Source organism: Apodemus sylvaticus, chromosome 3, assembly GCF_947179515.1.
Source record: "Apodemus sylvaticus chromosome 3, mApoSyl1.1, whole genome shotgun sequence".
In the NCBI taxonomy this organism is placed as follows: domain Eukaryota; kingdom Metazoa; phylum Chordata; class Mammalia; order Rodentia; family Muridae; genus Apodemus; species Apodemus sylvaticus.
In genome coordinates, this window is record NC_067474.1 from 145,554,675 (window position 1) to 145,573,651 (window position 18,977).

The 18,977-nt window shown below is 40.6% G+C and overlaps 2 protein-coding genes across 19 annotated transcripts in view; both read right to left on the reverse strand.

Annotated features, from left to right (window-relative positions):
- Positions 1-18,977, reverse strand: part of Epb41 (erythrocyte membrane protein band 4.1) — a 151,004-nt gene that overhangs the window by 95,147 nt on the left and 36,880 nt on the right. The window lies entirely within an intron of this gene.
- LOC127681384 (coiled-coil-helix-coiled-coil-helix domain-containing protein 2-like) lies at positions 1,714-2,470 on the reverse strand. Its single transcript, XM_052177591.1, has one exon. The coding sequence runs from the start codon at positions 2,409-2,411 to the stop codon at positions 1,950-1,952; it is 462 nt and encodes a 153-aa protein (XP_052033551.1). The 5' UTR covers positions 2,412-2,470; the 3' UTR covers positions 1,714-1,949.

An 18,977-nucleotide genomic window follows, 5' to 3' on the forward strand; every position in this document is an offset into this window, starting at 1 on the left:
CAAAATATCAATGAACACATTTTTTAAAATATGAGTCTAGCTCCTTCAATCCATACAGATATTAACTGGAAAAGCATCAAATCCTAAATATAGAACAAACCTTAAATACAAAAGATAAAAATTATTATATGAAGCTCTCAGAGAATTAAGATGACTCAGTGTAAAACACATTTGTCACACAGGCCTGATGACCTGAGTCATCAGTCAGACTCTAGAGCACAAGTGCTTCTAATCCCAAGGTGGCTATAGAAAATGGGAGAATCTCCAGAGGCTTAGGGCCACCTTGCCGGGTTTATGCAGCAGTGAAGAAACCATGTTTCAGACAAGGCAGAAAGGCAAGACTGACACTGGAAGGCACTCAGTTACTGCAGCACACGTGCTGGACTACCTTCACACACAAATACCCATAACACCCTCCACGCGCACACACCCTCAGATGCAAACCTAAGTATACCCCGAATGACTTGAATGTAGGCAACAGTTTCTCAGACTGACATGACAGCCAAGCACAAATCACCAAGCAAAGCCAGGAATGGTGGAGCATGCTTGTAAGCCCAGAACTCAAAAAACTGACACAGGAGAACCACCAGCAATTTGAGGCCAACCTAAGCTACCTAGTCAAACCTTGTTTGGGAAGAAAGGAGCAAAGGAGAGAAAAGAAAACATATCTTTAGTTCTTCGGGAAATGTAATTGGTGACTGTAATTTAAATAAAACATTCAGAAAAACAAGGGCTGATAAGGTTGGCTGGGCTCTCTTACACTCAATGCTGGTAGGACTATAAAGGTACAGCCATTATGAAGAATGCAATAATTCCTCAAAAACAAAGAGTAACTATATTACCCAGAACTTTTACTCCTACAATTATATTCAAGAACTGAAAATATATTCACACAAAATTTGTACGTATTGAGTTCTAGGCCAGCCAAGGCTACATAAAAGGTCTTCCCCCACCCCCAAAAAAATAAAGAAAAGAAAAATATGTACACTAAAGTCTTCTTGCCAAAAAGCCAAAAAGCTTTATAAGCACAGAGGGAGTCAGAGTGTTCTCCTCACAAAAGGGAAAATAAACTTAATTTTCCTTCCTAAAAGATGTACCAAACTCCTGCATCTCCTGGAAGAACCAAACTTGACTGATGATACTAATTTGCATTGTTATAATGTTGCATGTTAAACCTTTTCTTTTGTAAAAGTATTAGTCTCGTTAACCTATATATTCCTGAGAAATGTATTACCTGCTAATTACTCACGGGAAGAACAAAATGCAGTAACTTGGTCAATAGTTACTTCACTGCTGAAAAGGCAGCTATTATCCCCTTCATCCATAACTGCAGAGGAGGAGGAGGAGCTGGCCACAGTCCTAGAGCAACGGGACTGGGAGGATGGTGCAGGCTATCTGATTCCTGGTCTCCTTTCATCAAATCCATGTTCTTTATGAAGCTAGAGAGCTGGCAGTTACGAGCACTAGTTGCTCTTACAGAGAACTTGGGTTTGGTTCCCAGCACCCACATGGTGGCTCACAAGCATAGTTAACTAGTTCCCAGGAATCCAATGCCCTCTTCTGACCTCTACCAGGCACACACATGGTATACGCATGCATCAGGCAAAACATTTATGTACATGAAGCAAAATAAATCTAAAACTGCCTTTAAATCGATGTTCGCTCTGTAGAGTACCATTTTCTCCTCCATTCACATGTCTGCCACTTAACACCTTTTTTTTTTCAGAATAAACCAATTTATTTAATTTTTTAACTCACAATCACTTTGTTACTTCAAAGAGGCCAAACACTTGCCCAGTAACCAACACTACAAGTCTCAGTAAACACCTATAGTTCGATCTCTTTCCTGGCCATTCCGAAGCAATGGAGCTGTTAGAAGTAAGGGTCCACACTTGTACTTATTGATTATACAGAACCAATTGTACATCTCTTCAGCTTGAATTTCCTGATTACATTAAACCATTTGCCATCCTGCACTGCCGCAGCACCTCGTTGAAGCCCTCACAGAGCTTCACATCACTTTGGTTCTGAGTACACTCCAGGAACTGCTTGATCTCTAGAGAGCAAGGTCCAAAAGACTGCTGGTTCTGCAGCGGGGCTCCCTGGGGCTCCTGGTCAGTGATGTCGGGCTTTGCAGGCTCAGCACTACCACCTCTGCTGAAGCCCCCAGTGATGGCGTGGCCCAGGGTGTGCCCCACTACAGAGCCCACAGCCACACCGGCTGCAGTGGAGGCCATCTGGGCCATCAGGCCTGGCTGCCGGGGTGCAGCGGCAGGTGAGCCAACTGCAGATGGTGCAGCTGCTGCTGGAGGCTGAGCTGCAGGTGCTCTTCTGGGAGCAGCCCTCATCTGAGGGGCCCGGCTGGCCGGAGGAGTCACCCGGGAAGTGCGGCTTCGGCTTCCACGCGGCATCCTAACTGCTTATAGTCTCAGCGTTCAGAGAAGACAAACTGCCTTAACAACTTTTTTTAAAAAGATATGTTTATTTTTCTTTATGTATACGAGTGTTCTGCCATCGTGTATGCCTGTGCCAGAAAAGGGTGTCAGATCCTCTGGACCTGGAGTTACAGTTTTTCACTGTCATGTGAGTCCTGGAATTGAACCTGGGTCCTCTGGAAGAGCAGCTAATGTTCGTAACCATGGAGCTGTCTCTCAAGCTACAGTTCTTAATGCAATGCTTAAAGGAAAACACAGCCAATGGGCATACCCTTGTCTTATCAGTGCTTACTCAAGGGCAGCTTCTTTCAGACTGGATACTCTCCAAGATCAAGAGTACTCTAAGCGTGCTTGCTACTGTATTCACTTAAGGTCATTTGTCTTAAAAGTGAAAATGTCATAGGAATTACTGTATTTACTAATTTTAGCCTTAGTCCATTTACCTTTATTTTATGCCTAATTCTCACACATTTTTATATGTGTGTATGAGATGGGGTCTGGAGGAGGAGTCAGGCTCTCACTGGAGCCTATGCTGGGCCTGAGACTCAATATGTAGTTCCGTCTCCTGCCTCTCATTAGTGCTGGGGTTACAGGTGTGCCACCACAGTTGACTTTTGTCTAATTTAGCAGATAAATCTAAAGTAGAAATGGGTCCAATTCCCAGCACCACATGGCGACTGACAAGCACGTCTAACTCAATTCCAGGAGCTCTGCTGCCCTCTGCTGGCCTCTATGTGCACTGTACATGGTACACAGACATTTATGCAGGCAAAAACATCCATACACATAAAAATAAAAACAAAATGAAAAATTTAAGTAGAAATGACATTAATTAGTTACACAGCATTTAAAGAAATGACAAGGAAAAAAGAGATACAGAAATCCGAATGCAAGCAATCCTAACCATTTATTTCAGAGATAATAAAAACTTAAAGGGTTCAAGGTCTTTATTAGTAGATATAATAAGGATGATTTGGTTATATACACTTCATTCAGAACTGAGGAAGAATGAAGCCCCATTTCCCAACCCTGCGTTCTTTTACCCTTTTCCTCCCCCGCCTCAAGACTTCTCCAAATAACCTGTTGACAATCCTTTCTACAACAAATATTTAATCAGCACAGTAAACCACAACTTATAATTTATTATGCATCTTATAAAGAACTAGAAGAATTCAAAAGTTCCCAACTTAAATCACCATTCATTCCCCTTCCTTGACAATATGTAGCCTAGGTTAGCCCTGAATTTCTAATCCTCTGCCCTCTGTCTGCTGGATTACAGGGGTGCACCATCTCATCTAATATGTTCCCAACATAATAAACAATATATAAGGAAGCAGAAATGCTAATTATCTTAACTGGGTCATTACATATTGTACCTAACTATCACAGTCTGATCCCATCGTGCCCCATACATATATACAACTGCTATTTCAGCTAAAAAAGGGTTAGGCCACTCACTGGTAGAGTACTTACTTAGTATGAATACCATCCCTAGCAGTGGGAAAATGGTTTTTTTGTTTGTTTTTAATTTTAGGTTAAAAAATAAATACAATTAAGATTTTAGGCAGACATGGTAGAACACACCTTTAACCCAAGCATTCAGGAAGCAGAGGCAAGAAGATTTCCTTGAGGCTAGTTTGGTAACAGGTCTATCTGCATAGAGTATTCTAGGACAACTAGGACTATGTAGAAAGACCCTGTGTGGTGGTTTGAATAGATTTGGCCCCCATAGATTCATGTGTTTGAACGCTTGGCCATAGGGACTATTAGGAGGTGTGGCCTTGTTGGAATAGGTGTGACCTTGTTGGAGGAAGTGTGTCACAGTGAAGGTGGGCTTTGAGGTCTCCTGTGCTCAAGCTGCACCTAGTCTGGCACACAGTCTCCTTCTGCTGTCTGGGGTCAGGATGTGGAACTCTCAGCACCTGCTCTAACATCATGTCTGCCTGCATGTCTCCATGCTTCTCACCATGACAACAATGGACTGAGCCTCTGAAAGTGTAAGCCAGCCCCAGTTAAGTATTTTCCTTTAAAGAGTTGCCTTGGTCATGGTGTCTCTTCACAGCAATAAAACTCTAAGACACCATGTCTCAAAAAATAATAATAATAAAGATTTTATTTTTATTAACATGCATGATGAGTGTATGAGGCGGGGTGGAGGTGGGGTGCTGCAGATAGAGGTCAGAAGAGGGCTTCAGATTCACAGGTGGTTGTGAGCCACCCAATGTGAAGGCTAAGAATTACTCCTACCACTGAACCATTTTTTCAGCACCCTGTGTTACTCTTTTATTTAGTTAGCCAGTATATGTTAAAAGATCAAAATCTAAAGACCTTGCAGCAGTTACAGCTAAGATCCCAGTTCTTTCCCCTCTGCTGGGATTAATTTACTAATGTATTCTCGTTTGCCTCCGTCCCTAGCTAGAACTACTTGCTTCCTAAAGGAGGCTGTATGTCCCTGATTCTGCTCTGCACTTGTGACACCCATACCAGCAGCTCCCTCAGGAGTTAGACAGGCTATCTCCTTCAAGGCTTAACCAGAATGCTGTTTTCCAAGAAACCTATAATCCTTCCTTTCAGAATGAATCCCTCCTCTTAAGTCGTTATTTACTTAAGACAAGTGAACATCTTTTCATAAATATTCACCTCATATTTTTCGGTAGTCTTTTACAGGATTCCACTGTCTAAATACCATAGGTTTTACTTGAATATGACAGTTTTTCAAAAGCATCAAACTTTAAAATAAAGGGTATTTTAAAGTCTTATGCTCAAAGACAAAAAAGTTGGCTCAGAGGTTAAGAGAACTCATTGCGCCTACAGAAGACCTGGATTCCACTCCCGGCACCCACATGGCAGCTCACAGCTGTGTAACAGTTGAGGTTTGGTCTTTTGCTATGTATTATAAATACTAAATACTGGCCCCCAAGGCCTGGTTGTCCCCAGGGATGAGAGAGTCTGCACAAACACAAGTGACACTATGTAACCTTGCCCCCCAAGTTATCCCTGATTGGTGAATAAAGACGCCCATAGCCAATAGCTGGGTAGAAGAGACAGGTGGGGGGCAGGGGTTCTTGGGCTTGGGGTCTGAGAAGAAGCCTAGAGAGGAGAGGAGAGACACCATGAGTTAGGGGAATCATGAAAACATGGCCACGCAGGCTGGCCAATTGGAGTTAAGAGCTGCCCAGACGGAACCTGGAGAATTATAAAATGGAGTTATAGATGTGGAAATAGAGTCTAATAGCATAGAGAGTAGACATCTGCCCAGCTCTAGTGCTGATTAAGGGTTATTATAAAGATAAAGGTTGTGTCTCTTTTATCTGGTAACTGAATAATCAAAGGTGGGGTAGACGCCCCTGAACATCCATACAAATAAAATAATAATCTTTTTAAAGAACACTAATCACTTAAAATAATAATTTGTCAAGCAACTTTCTAAGAGAGAAATCAACCTATGACAATTCTTTAGGAATTTAAGGGAGGCATTAAGTATTTATCTGCTGAGTGAACTGGCAGTTCCTTCCTCCAATTCTTAAAAACTAATTTTCCATACAGCTGTGTTTACTCACGCATGTCTCATTTATGCTGGAGGTGTAAAACAGCAGAGCCTGATCTCTCCCTTCTCCATTTTCCTTTGCCTTTATTATTTGCCTTTCTGCAGTTTCCTAGCCAGAGCTGTAATTAGTGCCCCACAGGGATCTATACTTTTCTAATAAAGAGCAGTCTACTGAACAATGGCATGTGTGCACACACAGCCATGTGTGTTCCTAACAAATTAGGAATATTTTGTGCATGCAAGCCTTCAAAGGATTTTAATAACTTAATGGGGGCACTTTATATAGCAGCTGCAACTGGCTCATAACACCGACTGGATTGATTCAGCCCTTTCTCTTACTGCATATGCATCTAATTGCAAGAAAGAAAACAACTCATTTGAGACTGAGTAAAATAAAAAATTCAGCCCCAAAGCAAACCTTAATAAGTAAACCACATTTGTCAAGGAAAAATTTCCTTCAATTGGTTCAAAAACTCATGTTTGTTTCATAACCATTTACTATAATTTTTTTTTTTTTGCAATGTCACTGTTTATAGGCAATTGAAAGTGCTTCCAGGGCTGGCAAGATAGCTTAATTCCTGGAACCCACAGGTGGAAGAAGAGAACCGATCATCACCAAGTTGTTTTCTGACCTTCAGAGGTGCCACAGGCTATGCTGGCACACACACACACACACACACACACACACACAGATAAAGTAGACGTTTTTAAAATATGCTTCAAAAGATAGTTAAACAAGCAGCAAGACTGTGGATTTTGCTCAGAAGTGAGATGCTGAATTCAATCCCCAATACTGCCAAAAACAATAAAACAAACAAGATGCATATAGATGCGCCTGACTATGCATGCATGTGCATGCACCAGATCCTGCCTCACATTCCCTTTACTGTGCAGTCTCTTCTGACTCTCGATCAACATCAAGCTTTTCCAAGCTTGCCAATAGTAAAGACCTAATCTATATTCATTCAATAACCAGTGGACAGTTAATTAGAATAATCATCAGGTTATAAAGAGAAAACAACCAACAACTTACTTACCAAATATCTAATTTATAGGAAGAATTCAGATGGGAAAACAAGATTTGCCCTTCACAAGAGAAAAGTAAATCAAACTTCCTTCATTTGTATACAAAGTCCGCTGTCACCTTCCTCTGTAAAACTATTGGCAGTGTATCATGAGTAACACTAACAACCAATCTGTTTCACTGCAAGTAAAGATTACTGATCCTTAGAGATTTTTCAATTTATAACAAAGGGTTCAAAAAGTCATTTGCACAATACTGCTTGTAGCCTGAATATCAATTTCAATATATACAGATGAGTACCCACTATCCAAAATGTTTAGGGCCATAAGTTTTCAGATTTGAAAGGGTGGGATATTTGCAGCTAGATGCATGGATGAACGGGTGGGCGGGTGGGCAGGCAGGCTAACTGACTGATGGCAAACAGACATACATTACCTTTGGATGGAACCCAAGTTTAAACATGAAATTCATTTTACATATAACTTTATATATTAAGGGTAATGTTACACAATATTTTTAGTGTGCCTACATTTTGACTGTAATATGCCATGTGTAGTTGGGGTAGATTTTCCATAGGTCACGTTAAAATGTATTATTCAGTAAGTTGTAGATTTTAAATCATTTTAGATTTTTATTTTTGGGTTAGAGATGTTCAATCTACAAAACTATTGTTTAAATACATGTAGATGCTGCTGTGACTAATAAACTCAAAATATACTTACAAAGTTTACTGACACCAGTTCTATCATAGATTATATTAATCAGCAATTTCTAAAATTATTACAATCACATGAAGATCCACTAAAATATTTTACTTTTTATAAAGCAATCTGCATAATTAATGCTTGTTAATTAAGGTTGGAAATCCCTTCCTGAGATGGGGCCCTTTGAATTAGAGCAGGGTCTAATTTGCTGAATGAAGAGCTTTCTAACTGGTCTGTGTTTTTATGTTGGCAAAAAATTTTAAACTCTTAAAACGGGGGTGGGGGGTGGGGGGGGAGTGCATAAAGTGTAAAGTATAAGTATGAAAGGCGACTTGCAGATGGCTCTGTGGGTAAAAGCACTTGCCATCAATTCTGACAGCCTGAGTTCAGGCCCTAAAATCCACATGGTGGAGAGAACGCCCATAAGCTATATCTTCTGACATAAACCTGGCACTCAATCAATCAATCAATAAATAAATAAGTGCAATGAAAATATCTCTAATTGGGTGTGGTAGAGCACATTTTTTGTTGTTGTTGTTTTGTTTTTTCCAAGACAGGGTTTCTCTGTGTAGCCCTGGCTGTCCTGGAACTCACTCTGTAGACCAGGCTGACCTCAAACTCAGAAATCCGACTACTTCTGTCTCCCAAGTGCTGGGATTAAAGGCATGCACCACCACTGCCCGGCTGGTAGAGCATATTTTTAATTCCAACACTCAAAAGTCAGAGACAAGAACCCTAGGAGGAGTTTGAGGCCAGCCTGATCTACATAGTGAGTTCAGGCCAACAGGGTTACAAAGTGAGACTTTGCCTCAAAAAGTTTAAGAAGTAGGATTAACGGTTATACCGAAGTGAAATTAGAAATTCTCCTTAGAAATTGGCTGTCCTGGAACTCACTCTGTAGACCAGGCTGGCTTTCAACTCAGAAATCCACCTGCTTCTGACTCCCAAGTGCTGGGATTAAAGGTGTGCGCCACCACTGCCTGAGCTGTAGCCCAATCTGGCCGAGTAACCAGGAGCCTCTTGGCTCAAGCTCTAGAGTGCCGGGATTACAGACACCACCATGTGGGAAGAACGTAAAACTTACCACACACACATGCCAGGTAAAATCCGTAAGATTCTACTTTATTCAGGATTGAATGCCATTCATACTCCAATTGGCTGGTCAAAGAAGTTCAAGTTCTCAGGCAAGACAAAGGGTTTCTTTGCTTTGAGGAAAAGCAACCTCAGACTAAACTAATTTTAATTTTCCTTTGGGAATAATTACTAATCTTAAAATAGCAATTGTGCTTTGCAGCAAACAAGAACATTAACACTGGCTGTACAGGTGCCAAGAGCTCTTTGTTCTTTTGCATTTTCACTTTGCCTCTTACAGCAGTGATAAAGAATAGCGCAATGTAAAACAATGAATCCTCCCTAACCATATGTCCCATTTATGACAGTATCAAAAGTCTATAATCTTTCTAAATGGATAGAGAATGCACTTTTCTTGGAAATTATTGAGGGAAAAACTATAACAATAACAGTGATTCTCACCCTGAAATATGTATTAGAATCATTATGGAACGTGTTAAAAATACAGGTGCCTGGGCCCCAGCCTAGCGTCTTTAAGAATGTTTTTGTTGGGCTGGAGAGATGGCTCAGCTGTTAAGAGCTCTGACTGCTCTTCCGAAGGTCCTGAGTTCAAATCCCACATGGTGGCTCACAACCATCTGTAATGAGATCTGACGCCCTCTTCTGGTATGTCTAAAAACGACTATAGTGTAGTTACATAAAATAAATAAAGAAATCTTAAAAAAAAAAAAAAAAGAATGTTTTTGTTAAAAGATGATTCTAAAGCCCACACTGTGAGTCCCCTACCTAACCAGTACCACCAACATCACCTGGGAGCCTGTTAAAGATAAAAATGTTATACTAGCCCCTCAGAAACAGAATGATCCTGGGGATGATGCTCAGAGACCCACTCCACAACCACAACAGTGTACTGGCTGGTTTTGTGTGTCAACTTGACACAAGCTGGAGTTATCACAGAGAAAGGAGCCTCCCTTGAGGAGATGCCTCCATGAGACCCAGCTGTAAGGCATTTTCTCAAATTAGTGATCAAGGGGGAGGGCCCCTTGTGGGTGATACCATCCCTGGGCTGGTGTTCTTAGGTTCTATAAGAGAGCAGACTGAGCAAGTCAGGGGAAGCAAGCCAGTAAGAAACATCCCTCCATGGTCTCTGTATCAGCTCCTGCTTCCTGACCTGCTTGTGTTCCAGTCGTGACTTCCTTTGGTGATCAGTGTGGAAATGTAAGCTGAATAAACCCTTTCCTCCCCAACTTGCTTCTTGTCATGATGTTTGTACAGGAACAGAAACCCTGACTAAGACAAACAGTGAGCCTGACTCAAGAGGATTAGCAAGAGGTCAAGGCCAGCCTGGGCTATGGAGTAAGACCCTGTCACAAAGTCAACAACAAAAAACTGAACTATACCTCAATTCAATCATCTATTTACAGGAAATGCAAAGAAGCAGCCCTGAGCTAGGCAGGCGCTGAGCTATATCACCGTATTTATGGTCTCAATAAACATAAACAAAGGAAAAAATCCAAGTAAGGGTATATTTTCAGACTAAGATAAACTTAAAAAGTGTGTCAGCTATCAGCCACCTGCCACAGGAGACCTTATTTGAATTGTAGCTCAAACATACTACACACAAAGTTGTGAGACAACTGGAAATTTGAACTCCATTTGATGATGGTTATCTTTTTTAAAAGATGGTAATAGTGATACAATAGGATTTGTTTTATTTTGTTTTCAGCCAGGGTCTGGTTGCTCAGGCTGGTCTCTCTGTTCCTAAGAAGCCAAGAATAATCTTGAATTTCTAATCTTCGTGCCCCCACCTCCTGCCACAATCAGTTTTTATGTGGTGCTAGAATCAAACCCAGTGCTTCATACATGCCCGGATAACACTCTACCACACAAGCTGCATCTCCACCTCTGTATGTTTGTTTTTAGAGCAATTATCAGACTGGATATGGTGCTGCACATCTTTAATTCCAGCTCTTGAGAGGCAGAGCCAGGCTGATCTCTGTGTAAGTTCCAGGCTAGTCGAGGCTACATAATGAGACCTTCTTGTCTCACCAAAAAAGGGAAGGGAGGGAGGGAGGGAGGGAGGGAGGGAGGAAGGAAGGAAGGAAGGAAGGAAGGAAGGAAGGAAGGAAAATAATTACCTGTAGAGAACTAGCAAATTATTTACAGCTAAATTTGTATGATATCTAAGATTTGCTTCCAAAATATACAAGAAAAGCAGCTGGTTAGAAAAGTGTGAGTAGCCAGGAGCTAATCACTGTCTGAGCTGGTGTTGGGAACATGTGGCTGATTACAGTATATAGGCAACTACTCCGTACATGTTTAAAATTATCACAACCTTTACAAGTTTTAAAATACAAGAAATTAAAGGAGACTGACAAGTCAGTGATGCATTCATTTCATGTGTCTCAGGAAATATTTGAGTCAGGAAAGGTTTAAAATAAAGTTATTTAAGACATTTAAAGTTTAAAACTACAAGTCTGAGTTAAGAAAGGAGACAACTATAGTACAACGCTTGCAAGCTGTTCAGTTTTCCTGTCTTTTTGTTCTCTATGAAAATAAATGTATGATGTGTGTTCCACGGTCCTAGTACCTTGGCTGGTACTAATTATGTTGATGGCCTCGGCTGCCCAGCCCACTAAGTGATTGTGCATCCTACACATATGCTCAGTCCTCCCTGAGCTGCTCCCACCAATTCCTAACCAAGATGACAAGGAAAGCCCAGCTGAGGTCCTGAGTGGACTCGAAGAGTTCCTTTATCTCTGTCTCACTTCACATAAAATATCCTTTGTCTATCTGCTTGTTTTTCCAGACAGGGTTTATCTGTGTAGCCCTGGCTGTTCTGGAAGTCACTCTATAGACCAGGCTGGCCTCGAACTCTCAGAGATCCACCTGCTTCTGCCTCCTGAGTGCTGGGATTAAACTCGTGCGCTACCACCACCTGGCTCACACAAAAAATTTTACAAAGTAGGAAAAATTTCTACAGAAACAGTCTTTACTAGGAAATATCTTTCTTCCACATGTTCTTTATGGACATGATTCATAACCTGACACCATCACTATGGAGACAGCATGTACATTCAAAAAAGGTAGCCCAGTAGTAGAATGCATGTTTAACATGAAAGAGATCCTGCTGCCGTGCCCAGTACCCCACCTCCCTGCAAATACTCTACTGATGTAACACCAAGATAGCACTGGTTAGCTTCTGTGCAAAGATAGTTTTCTCTTTCTGTATTTTTCAGAGTTACAATGATCATTAATTATCTTGATAAATTAAAAAAGATACTGCTCATGAGAAATGAATTTTTAACAATTTTTATCACATTTTATTACACACGTGGAAGTCAGAGGACAACTAGGCTGAATTCAAGACTTAGTTTTTAATTCTAATCACTTCCTTAACTCCTACCTCCCAATATGATCTAGATGTCTTTTTCTGCTTCCCGTCATCAGTGAGGACACAAGGGATGCAATCACTAATTCTCCAGCTCTCTCCTAGATTTTAAGCACAGTCCCTGTTAGACTTTTTTCAGTCACATTCATAGCATTTTTTCTTGAATGGAGGCCTCCTGACGTGACCAAGCCTCATCACGTTAATGGGCATCCACTCTGCGGAGCCTCTTGATTTGCTTCTGCTGTGGCTGTGCTCTTCAGTCTAACGCTTCAATCCCCCAACACACATCAAACCACTTCACGTTGGGAGAGTTCTCCTGCTCAATCTGTGCCTATATCTAAGCACTGGGATAGCAAATAAATGAAATTTCATATAGGTCAGCCTCACGTTCGATCCAGTATCAGGTTCAACCCGATTATAACTCACATAACTTGGTTCCTCAAGAATTAAAACCAGTAACTCTAATGCCATCCAGAGCAAACGGAAGAGTTGCTTCTTCACTCAGACTTGCAATAATTGTACAGAAAATGTGCGATGCCTATCCAAGACAAGGCTCCCTCTCTCCTAACAAAATTCTCATATAATTAAGGGCAGAGCCTTACCAACTAAAAGGCTGTCCTTAATGAGAGGCAGCCGGTAGGATATAATGGAAGTCACTGCCCTTTGCCATCTACCCCATCCCTTAAGGTCTTCTTGTCTAGAGCACATATGGCCCTCTGGATATGAGCATCCATCCTGGGACCTTCAGAAGTGAAGCCATATGTTAAGGTTCATAATGTATAAATTTAGAAGACTACAGTCTTCTTGTTTCCAAGAAAGCTTTCTGCTAATCTAGTTACATAGATTTGCTCTCTAAAGTATCTATGACCCAAACACTCTCAATAAAAAGCACCCCAGTTTCTCTCTCTTTTTTTTAATCCCAAAACACACTTATAACAAACAAGCATGGATCTGATGTACAGCCACTTGTCACTCTCATGGTCCCTTGGATACATAACATCTTTAAGCCAGTTGCTTTATTAAACTGCTAATGGTATGAGTTGTTCTGAATACCAAGTAGAGTACTAATACATAGTACCCTTCTTTTAAAAATGTATTTATTTATGTATATGAGTGTTCTATTTGCCTGTATGCCTGTATGACAGAAGGCAGCATCAGATCCCATTACAGATGGTTGTGAACTTAGGACCTCTGGAAGAGCAGCCAATGATCTTAACCACTGAACCATCTCTCCAGCTCCTATAGTACCATTCTTAAGATGATCTAGTAAGGCTGAGCATACACTCTGTGACACAACTAGATTAAGTATCACCTTAGAGAAACTTGAAATCCAACATACACTTACACACATAAGCAAGCATGTCTGAAAGACGACATTATACAGATGCAGAACGTCATATACAGAGGACTGAAAAGACAGCTCAGCAGTTAAGAGCTCTGGCTGCTCTTCCAGAGGAGTCACATTTGATTCTCAGAACCTATATTGGGCCATTCGCAACTGGCTATAGCTCATTTCTGGGGATCTGATTGTCACTTCTGACGTCTAAGGGTACCTACATGCACAATGTATGCAGACATAACTCAGGAATACTACACATATATACATAAAATGAATAAATATTTTTAAATAAAAACTAGACAGCAGTTTTACATTTAGTTGTGTGTGTACATGCACACACATGAACATGTATAAGCACCATATTATACATATGGAGGTCCAAGAACACCTTGTTGGGGCTGATTCTCCCAGGGACTGAACTTAGGTCCTCAGGCTTGATGGCAAACACCTTTAGATGATGATCCATCTCACTGGCTCCTGGATAACATGTTTTTAAGGTTCTATTATATGTCCACATGTAATAATACATAGCACTTTTTTTTGTTGGAATCAAATTATTACCCATGATGGCCTAAAAGTCTTGGGATCCAGTAATCCTGCCTCAGAAAAAATAATAATGTAAAATATATAGTGCTTTTAAGCAGGTTTTTTTTTTTTGAGGTTTATTTATTATGTATACAGCATACTGCCTGCATGTATTCCTGCAGGCCAGAAGAGGGCACCAGATCTCATTATAGTTGTAATGAGCCACCATGTTGCTGGGAATTGAACTCAGGACCCCGGGAAGAGCAATCAGAGCTCTTAACCTCTGAGCTATCTCTGCAGCCCCCTTGAGTAGTTGTTTCTAATAGGAAAACACCAGAATAGTTACAAGACAGGACACCAGCAGTGTTGAGTACTGAGGAAACTCCCCAGGCTTAGGTTAGATGTAGGCTTATGCGGTTCTCTTTTGTTACTGTACTTGCTAAGTTATACCTTATATTCCATTTGTTCTTTGTTTAAAACAAGCTTAGATAGACAGCTCAGGCTGATTTTGAACTCCAGTCCTTGTGTAACCGCCTCCAGAACACTGTGACTACATGCACGTACCTACTCTCAGTTTTGTTCCTTGTCAGTATAGTAACTGTCACATAATAAGGATATAAGAAACAGTATAAAGGGCATTGTCACTTAAACCACAAGAAATAACACCCCGTTCTTGAAACCATCAATTTGCTGCTTCAGAGGCTCAATAATCCATTTCTCACCACTTAGCAGCAGACAGTACTGTCCTCAGCAGCTTTCCAAGAAGTATTGACTTTTCCTGTTTTCTGATGATACATTAATTTTCTTGGGGGAATAAAATGTCCACATAATTTGAGATATAGTAAATATAACTTCTATGAAAGTATGAATAGTACATGTGACATGAGGAACCTGGGAACATGAAAAATACATTTCCATTTGTAAATCGTAAACAATGCTTGCTTACATTTGTAGCCTACCAAAATGCATTCTACTTGGTGAACTAACACATTGAAACAAATTAGCCACTTAGCAAAAATTAGTAGGAAATATCCTAAATTAACCATTAAGACTCCCAACCTATTCTGTGTGTGTCTACAGTAACTGTTATTTTTAACGGCATTCAAATGCTGGAAGAATTCCCCAGTTGCATCTACCAAGAAGAAAGCCATTCATCCTTAAGGGACTAAGGAGGCCTACTTAAGATTCATAATTAAGCAAAGAATCTCAAGTTACACTGACCCATTAATGTGGCCTCCCCTTCGCATGCCCGCAGCTGCTCCATTCCCACTCCCGAATAATGAGGCTTTCTCCCTTGTCCCTCACGCAGCCCCACCTCACCCACACACCCCGCTCCACACACAGGATCTTTTAGCTGAGAAAGAGCTTTGGTCTCTTCTCTCCTTTCACCAAGTTTCATTCCACATCAAAAATATAAATATCTAAGGTAAGTGCTAAACACTCTATCCCCTTATAGATGTATTCATCCATGCTGTTTTAAGCCAATGAGCCTTAGAACAGTTCTGTGAGATTTAAATGAGTCACCTATATTCACACTGTATTTTTATTGGCTAAAGTTACATATTGAGAAGCAGAAGCATGATACAAAATATGCTTGCTACAGAAATTTAAAAAACTGAGCTTCAATTATTATTCAAACTGCAATCATTTATATACTATAGTAATTCTAAAATATCATCTACTGGACATCAATAGACCAAAAGAAGTAGGGTCTAAACTGTCAAATATTCTAAAGTTTCATAATATGCCTAGTTATCCTAAATTATGTCCACACTGTAAACAAACATACAGTAAGATCCATGTCTTGAATGATAAGTTGAAATACACATATCTTAAGGTTTTTCCAATCATAATCATGTTATAGCTATTAGTTAAGTGCAACAATCACTTATTAAAGAAATAAAATTTTACAAGTTAACAAAAACCCTAATCTGTGTGGCAACATTTTATTCACAGAGTCATTCACAATATCTACATAAAGATAGGAACAAATCTCCTTCAATGATGAACTATCTGGCACACAGTATCAATTTTCTTGTTGCAGCTTGGACCCTGACTCACAAATACAACAAGGAAGCACTCAGCAGCACCGCTCCAGCTGTTCTAGTAAATCCCGACTAAATAGGTACCAATCTAATCCAGGATTTTTGTAGCTCTGAAAGGAAACTTATTTTCTAGTTTTGATGATAAATCTAGTTAAGGAGCCTACAAAACAATTAAACTGGAAAATATTAAGCTATCAACATATATTACATTCTAATATTATGTATACTGGTTTTGTGTATCAATTTGACACAGGCTGGAGTTATCACAGAGAAAGGAGCCTCCCTTGAGGAGATGCCTCTATGAGATCCAGCTGTAAGGCATTTTCTCAATTAGTGATCAAGGTGGGAAGGCCCCTTGTGGGTGGTGCCATCCCTGGACTGGTAGTCCTGGGTTCTATAAGAAAGCAAACTGAGCAAACCAGGGGAAGCAAGCCAGTAAGTAACATCCCTCCATGGCTTCTGCATCAGCTCCTGCCTCCAGGTTCCTGCCCCATGTGAGTTCCTGTCCTGACTTCCTTTGGTGATGAACAGCAATGTGGAAGTATAAGCTGAATAAATCCTTTTCTCCCCAACTTGCTTCTTGGTTATGATGTTTGTGCCGGAATAGAGACCCTGACTAAGACAGTACTCAACATGTAGACTGTTTTCTAAGTCAAAGAAAAGCAAAATATTAAATAAACTAACATACATAATTAAAACTAACATATTTCACTGACCCTCAAAACCTTTCTTCATTAGAGTTCCTTACTTCAATTCTTAAAACTAATTTTTCATCTTTCCTTATGTACACTGTGTCTGATACAGCTCCTTTAAAAGTCACCAATTTGCTGGGCGGTGGTGGCTCATGACTTTAATCCCAGGATTGGGGAGGCAGAGGTAGGTGGATCTTTGTGAATTTGAGACCAGCCTGGTCTACAGAGCTAGTTCCAAGACAGTCAAGGCTACACAAAGAAAACCTGTCTGGAAAAACCGAAAAAGAAGAACTGAGGGACTGGAGAGATGGTCCAATGGTTAAAAGCACCTGTTGTTCTTATAGCAAGCGAGGTTCAATTCCCAGCACACATATAGTGGCTCACCACCATCTGCTCACAACTCCAGTTCGAAAGATCTGACATCCTCCTCTGGTCTTCCTGAACTCCAGGCATTTTATCTTGTGCCATACATTCATGCAGACTGTGGTAGTTTGAAAGAGAATAGGCCCCCTAGGTCCTAGAGCCTGTGCCATACATGCATGCAGACTGTGGTAGTTTGAAAGAGAATAGGCCCCCTAGGTCCTAGAGCCCCAGTAAGTGGATCTGTTTCAGAAGGATTGGAAGGTATAGCCTTGTTGGAGGAGATGTCTCTGGGGTGGGCTTTAAGGTTTCATAAGTCCACGCCTGGCCCAGTCTTATTCTCTCTCTGCCGCTGTTTAGCACCTTGCCTGCCTCTGCCCACCACCCAGCTCCTGACCATGATGATCATGGACTAACCCTCTGAAACTGTCAAATGATATTGATTAGTAACTGTCATAAATAAAAATTAACTGAACTCCTTTATATGAGAGGGAAATCCTTAAAGAGATATACATTATCACCTTAATCAATATGGTAAAAATACAAGTCAGGGCAAACAAGTGGATGAAGAACTCAAGGTCATCCTGGCTACATAATGAGTTTGGAGTCAACCTGAATACCATGATATCCTGTCTCAAAAAGAAAGGAAATATACATCTATACATATACATGTGTGTATGTGTATATATATCTTAGATTCTCCTCAGAAATACACAGCATCTAAAATATTAGCTGCATATGTTTTTCACCAGACAGCTAAGTACTAAGAGGGACTTCATCTTAGGGACAATACAGTACTTACTATCAGAGCCAATTTAGTTCACAGCATTAATAGTTAGAACTATTTTAAATAGCAAACTATCACATGGAAATTTGAAGATCTAAAAATAGAAAGTCAGGTGTAGTGGTGCACACCTTTAATCATAACACTTGGGAGGCAGGAACAGGTGGATCTCTGTGAGTTCAAGGCCATCCTCATCTGGTCTAGAGTGAGTTCCGAGATAGCCAGGGCTACACAGAGAAACGCTGTCTCGAAAAACCAAAGCAAGGCGGGGTGGGGGGGGGGGGAGATTTAAAAATAGAGTTATATTCTCATTTTTAAAGTTAGTTTTTAAATTATTAATCCTTTCCAAAGTAACATCTTAATTTGCTTCCTCCACTGATCAGAGGTGAAACTTACACTCACTTAAGTACAGAAGGGGTGCTTTTCTGCTAGTCAACTGCACTGATATTCCTATGACATTTAAAGAAACTTACAGTGAAACGAACATAAGAAAGGTCGGCAGGATGAAATCCATAAAGCTATGTGTTCCCTAATGTGGGGCTGTGATAAAAAGAAATAAGCATCTGCCCTCTGTTTCAGTTCCTAAAACTTGAGATCACCAGTAGTAAGTGCCTTTTCTATGCCTCAGAAACAACGGATGGCCAGGCCTCCTGGAAACGCCTGGGATGGGGGCTACTTTCCAGTCTCATCCCTCAACCTCCAGGGAGAGGAAAACACCTGAAGACCCGAGTTAACTGTCAGTGACCAATGGTATAATTAATCACAGCTATGTAATGAAGCTGCCTGTCTAGTGTTGGAGTCACAAGGCAAGACACTTGACATGAAGACAAGGCTATAGTGGATGCTCCAGCTTCAGGTCAGCCACTGAAACAGACACCCTTGCCTGTGCCACACAGGAGAAATGAGCCGTTTCACAAAACTGTTTTGTGATTGACTACAGATCATGAAAAAGTTTTAAGTGACTATGTTGGAGTTGATTGACTGTACAGTAATGGTAACTGTTGTGGACTTGTGGTACAAAGGAAAAAATGTTAAGGTCTTCACGAAGCTCCTACATACA

Excerpts from the sequence above, each read along its gene's own strand:
- LOC127681384 (XM_052177591.1), bottom strand. The coding sequence starts at position 2,411 with ATGCCGCGTGGAAGCCGAAGCCGCACTTCCCGGGTGACTCCTCCGGCC.